The 9,786-nt window shown below is 39.6% G+C and overlaps 2 protein-coding genes across 2 annotated transcripts; both read right to left on the bottom strand.

Moving 5' to 3' along the window:
• Positions 1 to 781: 781 nt before the first annotated feature.
• On the bottom strand, positions 782 to 2,157 carry LOC148721667 (uncharacterized). The gene has a single exon (XM_088736697.1). The coding sequence runs from the start codon at positions 2,146 to 2,148 to the stop codon at positions 1,384 to 1,386; it is 765 nt and encodes a 254-aa protein (XP_088592823.1). The 5' UTR covers positions 2,149 to 2,157; the 3' UTR covers positions 782 to 1,383.
• Positions 2,158 to 4,180: 2,023 nt separating this feature from the next.
• LOC111334034 (cornifelin homolog) lies at positions 4,181 to 8,473 on the bottom strand. The gene is made up of 4 exons (XM_088736698.1): positions 8,322 to 8,473; positions 6,431 to 6,623; positions 5,864 to 6,003; positions 4,181 to 5,626 (listed from the first exon to the last, which is right to left on the bottom strand). Exons 1-4 carry the CDS (start codon positions 8,421 to 8,423, stop codon positions 5,528 to 5,530), a joined length of 534 nt encoding a protein of 177 aa, XP_088592824.1. The 5' UTR covers positions 8,424 to 8,473; the 3' UTR covers positions 4,181 to 5,527.
• Positions 8,474 to 9,786: the final 1,313 nt, after the last annotated feature.

Here is a 9,786-nt window from a genome sequence, read left to right as displayed (position 1 = left end):
AATCTAAAGAGCCGATGTGATGCTTTAGCCTGTGTACAGCCAGAATTTCCAATTCCCTCGATCGGAAATTCTGGCAGTACACAGGTGGTTCTGAGAACCGTTTCTTATACGGCCTCCGTCAAATGACCACGAAACGAATCCCACACGAGCAGAACTTTTTGGTCTGAGGTGTAGTGAAGATTGCGTAGCATCCAATCCTTTATTCCTATGAATTAAATAGGAATGCTACTTTTGGAACACTAATCAACTTCTAGAGGTAAGCAAACAAACGGAAATTTGCATACGTTCTTATAACAGAACGTGCTCGGTAACATGATATCCTGGACAACAAAACAGCCGTTCGAACCTCGTTTCAAATTCCTAGAATCGCGTTTGTGTCGCTCGCTCGAAAGGTTCCCTCTCTGAATAAACAATGTGGAGATAAAACCTAACTTACATCCTCGGTGGTGTGTTGATTCAGCTGTCGAAAACCTTTGAATATGACTTTCGGTGGGATCTTTTCGACATTTGTTTTCACCGCCAGAGAAACCCTGAAACTTTCTTAGATCCATCACACCTTTTGATAACTCTCAACCTTTTGGTGCGTCTTATAACGCAGGTTGCAGGTTGCAGGTTGCAGGTTGCAGGTTGCAGGTTGCAGGTTGCAGGTCGCAGGTCGCACTGAGGTCGCAGGTTGCAGGTTGCAGGTTAAAGTACGCGGCTAGTGATTTACTGTTTACACAAACCGGAAATATCTTTAGTCTCAGGAAATTGTTTTTTTTTTTTTTTTAATTTGTATCCGTCCGAAGCCCTATAGATCAAAATTTCACAGCTTCACGTTTTTAAAGCAAAAAAAGGTGGTGGTAGGCCTTCACGACTATTACCTCATGGCAAAATGCTGCTCCTTTTTATAAAGTATTCTAATTACCTCTGCTAGGTAGATTATGCTCGGAAAGGTAGCATTTCTACTGAGCTAATGTAATTTTAGCCGCTTATGTCACATTGAGAGTTAATTGGACACAGATCGATTTACTGTGGTTTTTGTTGATTTCCTCTCTGATGCAATAGCGTTTTCTTAGATAGATAGATAGATAGATAGATAGATAGATAGTTTAATCTCAAAAGCATTTGCAGCCCGAGGGCTGAATTACACATTTTTACAATCCAAGAAATTTAAAATTTAAAATTTAAAAATTCAAAAACCTAATTACATATCTTATTATACCAGCAGTTTACAATACTATAACATAATAATAAATTAAATAAGATATATTAGCCATAAATGTAAATTACTTAAAATAAATGTAAATTAATTAAAAGTATCTACATTATCATTATCATCATTATTTTTACAATCACCACGCGTGCCGTAACAAAAGTAAAGGATATCGTATCGATAAAAATCTAGCCATTAAACTTCTTTGCCATAGCAAATATAAAAGTGTTCATCGTTCTGGAAGTGCGAAGGCGTGACATATCAAATTGGCGCTTATTTTTGAAGTTATAGCTGGGTTTATGTATGGGTGGAAGAAGCGCCTTTAACTTATGGCTAGGGTTGTCTAAGATACCTTTAAAAAGCTTCTGACATAGAAATTTGTAATGCTCTAAGATAGGTCGTATTCCTAAATCTTTAGCAACCGCGCAATCACCTGCAGTTATAATGGAAATTGACCGTTTCTCAATACGTAAAAGCTCATTCTTTAGATATTGCGGAAGCGCATTATAGAAGACAAGTATCGCGTACTCTGTTACAGATCTTATACATGATGTGTAGAAAAGTACTAGGTCTTGTAAGGGAACCCTAGCTCTCTTCAGTAGTACTAAAAAATACAAGCTCTTACTGGCCTTTTTGATTACTTCTGATATATGACTGTTCCAGGTCAAATCGCTAGCTATATGAAGGCCCAGGAGTTTTACACTATCAACTTCCTCCAACTCTTTGCCTTCAATTCCCATGGGATCAAAGAACCCGGGCCTTTTAGAAAATGAGATCCGAAGCTCTTTGCACTTATCAGAATTCAAGTGAACTCTATTCTCTCGTGACCACTCAATAACACAATCTGCTATATTTTGGGCGTGACTTTCACTCTCTTTTGGTACCATCTCTGAGGCTATTGTATCATCAACGTATTTCCATAGTGGATACGCGATTTCAAGGGCATTTATCATAAGCACAAATAACCATGGGCCCAATTTTGTGCCCTGGTACTCCGGAGGGCACAGATCCCCACTCCGAAAAGCACTCCGCAGCCAGCTTAATTCTTTGTAATCTATCAGAAAGAAAATCAACTATCCAATTGGTGATACCAACTGGCAATTTACACTTAGTATGCAATTTTCTAATCAGAATTTCATGGTCGATAAAATCAAAGGCCTTTCGATAATCAAATAAGATTGTTCTTACGGTAGCGCCATTTCCATCAGTGTTAATAGACCAATTATGTAACATGCTAATTAAGGCCATAGTCGTGGAGGAATTTGGTATCGCCCCGTATTGGCTGTCGTCAATGATACTCATAACTGCTGGTTTGACGTAGTCGTCCACAATAAACCCTTCTGCGACCTTAGAAATGTAGGGAGTAAGCGAGATAGGTCTTAGGTCCTTTTTCAGTTCCTTTACTGATTTCTTTTTGGGCAGGGATGTCACGTCAGCCAACTTCCACATTCTTGGTAAATGCTGCTTGGAGTAGGAGGCATTAAGGATTTCCGTCACTGGGAAAGCCACTGCATCTGAATATTCCTTCAGTAGCCAATTGGGAATTCTATCAGGCCCACACGCTTTCCCAGGGTTAAGGCGAGACAGAACCTTCTGAACACGTTGTTCACTTACGCGCAGGATCTCTGGTGTTATATCAGCCTCCATGGGGAGAAACTCTAGTGGAGTTGGCAGCCTGTACTCCTCCAGCGGTTCTAATAACGCGGCATTGATGGTGTTGGCCTTTTCTTTTAATGACAAATCTGAAAAACCTTCCACGTCAATCTGGCTCGCCATTTTTTCTTTTTGAGCCGCTCAAACGCTTTACTTCGTCTCACCATTTCTTTGGGGCTTCTTGTCTTAAATTCTGAATTCTCACTTCATAATATTTAGCTCTGCGTGCCTCAGTTTCTTTCCCGGTTAACCAGATTTCGGAAGAACTTGAATTGGGCAGAGTCGGCGCCATATGATTTGAACGCTTTTTGTCTTTTCAGTATCATTGACTTCAGCTTATGGTCAATCCAAGGAACGTCCGCACTACACGTGCGAATTTCTTTCTCAGGCATCAGAATATCAAGCCCTGTATGTACAGAAGTGTGGAAAATCTCCCACTTTTCCTTTTTAGACCTCCTTTGAAGCGTAAGGCTTTTTATTACGGCTGAATAAAGGTTGAACTTTTCTCCAAATTGTATTCTGGATGTTAATGACTAGGCGATCTTCTTTAGTCCGTGAATGTAGAGTTCTAACGCTGGGCCCAGCTTGTTAGTTTTCTTTGCAGAATGTTAAATTATCACGTTTTATGCATGATTTTAGCATGATTTACAGATCCACTATTAAAAGATTGAAGTGCATCTTAAACGGAAGCTACATCAACTCTGTGACTTAGTAAACTCCAGCTTAGTTTTTTTCTGAAAATAGTGTGACTTGACTGGAGCGCGTAGTCCCTTCCTTTGATGATAGCTTTAAATAAGCTTAACAGTCTTTGGAATTTTTCCCATTTTGTATTTTATTCTTTTCTGTCTAAAAAGAAAATATTTCCTTGAACAGGGCATTTGGGCCACAGTCTTAAACAGGGTCATGAAAAACACACGGACTGTTTCTCATACTTCAACCTGCAACCTGCAACCTGCAACCTGCAAATTACACCCTCCGCGTCTTATAACCGAGTACTTTCACGTAATTTTCATTTTGGGAACTTGGCTTGATTAAGTTGCTAAGTTTGGGGCGCGTCTTATAACCGAGAGCGCCTTATAACCTAGAAACTCCAGAATCAAGAATCCATCCAAGATGGTCTATTTTTGGTATTCGTTTTTAAGACATCTAGTTACAAAAAACCCCAAACAAATCCAACCTTAAAAAATGGGAGTAACTTGCCTCCATTTCTGTAAAACAATGACTGATGCAAAAGTTTCTTCTTTGATCCGCAGTGCTCTGATTCCAAGAAAATTGTGTAACTTACGGTCTGTCACGTGATCTCAAAAGGAAGAGTAATGGCTCAAACAGAGATTCTGGTGCCGTTTCTTTATTGACAGTTGATTGGATGTCTGGGACCTAATATATTTTGTGTATAAATTTCCAAAGCTTATATCGTTGGTATCGTTGTAATTCAATTGACAAGAAAATTCCCTAGACAATTATCTTGAAAGAAAAATTACCGTAATTATTCAGTGTTTTTGGGTGGTTTACTTTCAAATCGATTCACAGCTGTCAGAGGAATCGTAAGAGATGATCACAAAAGCAAATGGAAACTTCTGAGATAACAATTAAAGAGGAAATAACTGCTACATTTACAAGTACTGTTTGTATTTTGGTATTCATCAATTCGCCATATGCATTGGGCCCTGTCTTGGCCAACATCTTTATGTGTGATTTTGAAGAAAAATGGTTGACGAATACCAAAATTAGTCCTTCATTTTGGCATCGGTACGTTGATGACACGTTCACCATGTTTCACGACAAAGACAGTGCAAATGAGCTTTTGCACTATTTAAAAAACTGTCATAGCAATATTAAACTTACCATTGAATTTGAACAGAATAATGCAATTTCTTTTTTTGGACATTCTTGTCACACATAATCAAAACAACACTTTCATGACATCCATCTACCGAAAGAAAACTTACACAGGTCTCTACTTGAATTGGGATTCCTTCACCCCACGAAAGTACAAAATAAACCTCATCCGCTCCCTCACTCATCGCCACTACCGTCTTTGTTCGTCTGGCTCCTTGCTACAATCTACCCTCGATGATCTTCGAAAACTCCTTCTTCAGAACGGCTACCCTCAAGGCATAATCAACTATCATATCAACGATGTGTTGAACAAAAACAGACATCAGCATAACATCCCTTTGTCTACAGTTCCTAAGAAAGATATCATTATCCTACTTCCCCACTTAATTAGGTTTGCAAAGCAACCAAGTCGCTAAACGCCTGAAATCATGTTTGTACAAATTCTATTCTTTTGTTAACCTAAAAACCGTTTTTCAGAGCACTCGATTCATAAAATCCTTCTTTCCTTACAAGGACCATATTAATCGTTCACAACAATCCAGAGTTATTTACAAAGCAAATTGCTGGAATTGTAATGATTGTTACATTGGTAAAACTAAACGACGGCTTCACGATAGAAAAACCGAACATTTTAAAGCCCTCGCTAAAAATGACAATACTTCAGCCATTGCTGACCACGTCAAGGTCACTGGACGTACAACGTTCTTCCCAAATTCTTTAAGAACTACTTTATCATAACACTGTAAAGATAACCTTTCAGGCTTACAAAGGAGATTAACAACACTGTTTCAGCAACGCTCCTGTGCTCAAAGTATATCTCCACCGAGTTTAGTCACAAAATCACTGCCTCAATCCGATGTGGTTCAGCTCACGTGACAGCTGACACAGCACACATAATCCGCAGTATTGAACCACGCAGTAATCATTGCACAGGGAACCCTGAAAATAGAAAAAAAAAATCAAATTCAACTCAAATAATTGCAGGTTATTAATTTTTGGCACAAGAATGTTCTCCAGCGATTGCTGATCAACGCATTTCTTGATGAACACCCTCTAGGCGAGGGTAAGATATATGGAACGGTGTAGAATCGCATGTTATCTTTTGGTATGAAAATATTTGGAAATTTTTAACAACCAGAATCTGCGCTAACCTAGGACTGACATAGAGGAGTTTACCTGAATGTTCTGCTGTGTCCTGAGTTTGATCCTCAGCCCCAACAAAGCACCAGAACAACAAGTCGCAAAGCAACAACCTTCACCCATTCTCTGAGACACATCACAGAGTAGAATACAGGGGCAAAACCACCCCATAAAAACTACAAGAAAACAAATCGGAAACAAAGTGTTTATCGTATGAGTAGTATAAGACTATTTTCGATATTCCAAAAGGTACGGATGAAAATTTATAAAAATGACAAACGCAATTATATGTCATTTGATAGCTTGAGATCCTATGCTTACGCAATGGGCATTAATGAAAATTTATAAAAATGACAAACGCAATTATATGTCATTTGATAGCTTGAGATCCTATGCTTACGCAATGGGCATTACCATGAACGGGTGCGTATTCATGTCAGGGAACCCACGTTTTAAAGAGAAGCAGGGAATCTGGGAACGAAAGTGAAATAGTCGCCGATATTAGAAGAGCGAGAGAAGTTGACGATGCTGGCTGCGCTTTTCTTTTCTTTTATTTCGCGAATTCGTTAGTTTTCGAGACACCTTAAAAAGTATTTTACTTACAAGAGTAGCAGTCCTCAAAGCATCCGCACAAACCGGTGCTCCAGTCTCTCTTCAGTCCCTCTCTCTCCGGTATCTCTCTCTTCGGTCCCTGAAAAGCTACGACGGGTGCTGGCTGAGTTACAAGTACAGCTGTCATTGTTTTGGTGGTCTGAACACTGGTTGGTTGAGTCATCATTGGGTAGACTTGGGCAGACTAGGTATGACAGTTTTAAAGATAGTATGAAGAAAATGTAATATCTTTTTGTCACGGGTTAGAGCAACCAGAGACTAAAAGGCCTAAGACACGAATTTGTGTGTGTGTGTGTGTGTGTGTGTGTGTGTGTGTGTGTGTGTGTGTGTGTGTGTGTGTGTGTGTATTTGTTTAGCTTATCATATGTACAAACCAATTCTGATATTTCGAAAAAAAACATAAAATTAAAAACAAATTAAAATTCGGTTTTGTGGGCCTTAAAGTGTTCTTATTTTGCCTTAAGAGTGTCTCGTAGAAAAATGTCAAAACCCTCAGTTGACACAAGAAATGGAAGTTGCGAGTACGGTTCAGCACCACGAATAAGAGCCGCATGCATCACACGAAGATTTTGACGAAAATTGACACAGACCTTTTTTTCTCGCCTGCAGCTGTTTGAACTATCAAACGGAAACCCCAAAGATAAAAAACGTGTCAAATTACAGTGAACTTTAGTTAGTATCGGTGTTATGTTTGGCTGTTGACCGAATTTGACAGCTTTGACAGCTTCGAGAATTCTACTGTGGATGCAACAGAGGACACAAAAATTTGTCTCATTTGACAAAATTTGTCCGTTGATTTTGGCGGGACAATTCTAGTTTTGTCTGCTAGTGCGGGATAGACCCACAGGCAACGAATATAATACGAGGTGAATAACGTACGAGGTCGTTCACATGTTTGTGGGCAAGATTAAAGAATTTCCTGCACAGTTAAGTCAATTTCCTAGCAACAAAGTTATGACTTAAAACCAAGTGCCCTGAGTCCCGATACGAAAACATTTTGGCGTCGTAAATTCTCGTGAAATCTGGCTGCCTTGCAGCGATTAAACACGTCCTACGTCTAGTGGGGTCATACCAAGCTTCTCAAGAGGTATTGAGTTTCGTGCCTATGTCTGAGCGGAACTTCTCTGAATTCGAACGGTATGAATACGAAGTGTGAACGTTTTGGGGCATATATTTGTCATTAAATATAGTTAGTGCGTGCAAAGACTGGCGAAAATCCGTTTCCATTGTATGAAATGAAAATATAAGAAATGCACTCTAAGAGCTGAGGTATGCAAAGAGCTTAGGTGCAAGGATAACGTCTGGAATTTTTCCGCCGCTGAAGAGGTAATTCGTAAGAAACGAATTGCACCAAATTGAACCGTATCGCTGTGTGCTCGCAACGAAAGAGATCTATTCTTTAGTTGATTTCTTCTCCCTGCTAGGAGTTTGATCAAGCTCTTCATGCTGGGTTCCGAAATCTAGATGATTTGCTTGTGCAGGGCGTTGGAAAACATTCCAGCGCGCTTTGCGAACTGAACCACGAGCGTAGAAATATCATGGTAGAATTTTTATGTTAGGCGACAGCGAAAGATGTCTGAGCAAAGAGACATCATTGATCGACTGGTGATTCTGAATGTGAAAAAAATCTTGACTGCCCTGAGTCAACTTCTATGTGAAGCTATCGCTCTGTAGGTTTCTTCAGTTTGCAGTTCATGAGCTAAATAAAAACGAGACAAGGTCCGTATCCCTTTGCATTGCAAGCATCCGTCTGAGTGTAAATAGACAATTCCAGAATCAATAACCCATCCAAGATGGTCTATTTTTGATATCCGTTTTTGAGACATCCGATGAATTACAAAAAACCTCAAACAAATCGAACTTTGAAAAGGGAGTAACTAACCTCCATTTCTGTAAAACAATGATTGATAAAAAAGTTTCTTCCTTGAATCCGTAATGCTCCGATTCCTCCGGTTCCGAGAAAATGTAACTTACTGTCTGTCATGTGATCTCAAAAGGAAGAGTAATGGCTCCAACGGATTCTGGTGCCGTTTCTTTGCTGACAGTTGATTGGATGTCTGGGACAGAATATATTTTGTGTATAAATTTTCAAAGCTTAGATCGTTGGTATCTTAATTCAACCGACAAGAAAATTTCCCATACCATTATCTTATTGTTTTTGGGTGGTTTACTGTCAAATCGATTCACAGCTGTCAGAGAAATCTTAAGAGATGATCACAAAAGGAAATGGAAAAATCTGAGATAACAATTAAAGAGGAAATAACTGCTACATTTACAAGTACTGTTTGTAGCTCTGAGGACTAGAATATAGAAAAAAGTATTCCCCTAATGTCTTTAATGGTAATTTCATTTCATGCGCATGCGTAAAAGTCTTTCAATAAGAACGCTACTCATATAGATAAATAGATCGGATAGTTTAATAGGAATAACTAAGTCGTAGTCAAGGGCTGAATTGAATAATCATTTACAATATAATTATGATTCATTTAAAACCAGGGCTATTTTCAAAGGGTCTCTATGTAAAAAATCAAGTGCCGCGTACAAATTACTGGCTAAGAGCACTGCGGTTTACGAGACATTGCCATTTACTCGATGACACATGGTCGAGATGAATGAGTTCTTGAAACGGTTGGTGTGGAATCGTGGCAGATTGAAAGCTCTTCTGCTTCTCAAGCTACATGAGTCTAGATGACGTGGGGGAGTGGGTGGGCGAGACTGTTATCCTTCGAATTGGTGATGTCACTGAATAGGGAGGAGCAGTGATCATCGCGTCTTTGTCGTAGAGAGTACTGAGTTCATAGCTATCTGGGGATTATTCATCGATTGGTAAGGCGCAATTATTGACATGGCTCTTTTCTGAAAACCCTGGTGGTCTTCACTAAGATATTCAGGAAGGCTAGTAGTTCATTTATTTGTTTAAGTAGGTTGATTAATTGGCAGCTGTAATAGCTGATGTGGACCTGTTGTCCTAAACCACCCATCCCACCCCAGGGGAGGACATCCATCACATAGTAATCTCGTGTGTGGGAAATTAACGTCTCCTGCCCCAACCCTGCAGGAGACGGGACCTCCATTTATTCGTCCCTATCCGAGAAGACTAGAATATCTAACCATTTCTTGATTTTATAGAAAGGTAGCAGATTCTTCTCAATTATTTTAAGACCTTGAGTGTTGGTCCGGCCGGGGTTCGAACCCTCGACCTCTCGCACTACAGTCCAGCGCTCTATCCACTGAGCTAACCGGGAGACGGTTATGGTGGAAAATGGGTGTACAATATTCTAATAATGGTCTTGTAACTGTGCAATAGAATTGTTTAATGTCCTGGTGTCCCACACTGGCCCTCTTAA

The sequence above is a fragment of the Stylophora pistillata genome, chromosome 10, assembly GCF_964205215.1.
Source record: "Stylophora pistillata chromosome 10, jaStyPist1.2, whole genome shotgun sequence".
Lineage (NCBI taxonomy): Eukaryota > Metazoa > Cnidaria > Anthozoa > Scleractinia > Pocilloporidae > Stylophora > Stylophora pistillata.
Note: the sequence above shows the minus strand (reverse complement) of the source record. Positions and strands in the feature narration are given on the sequence as shown.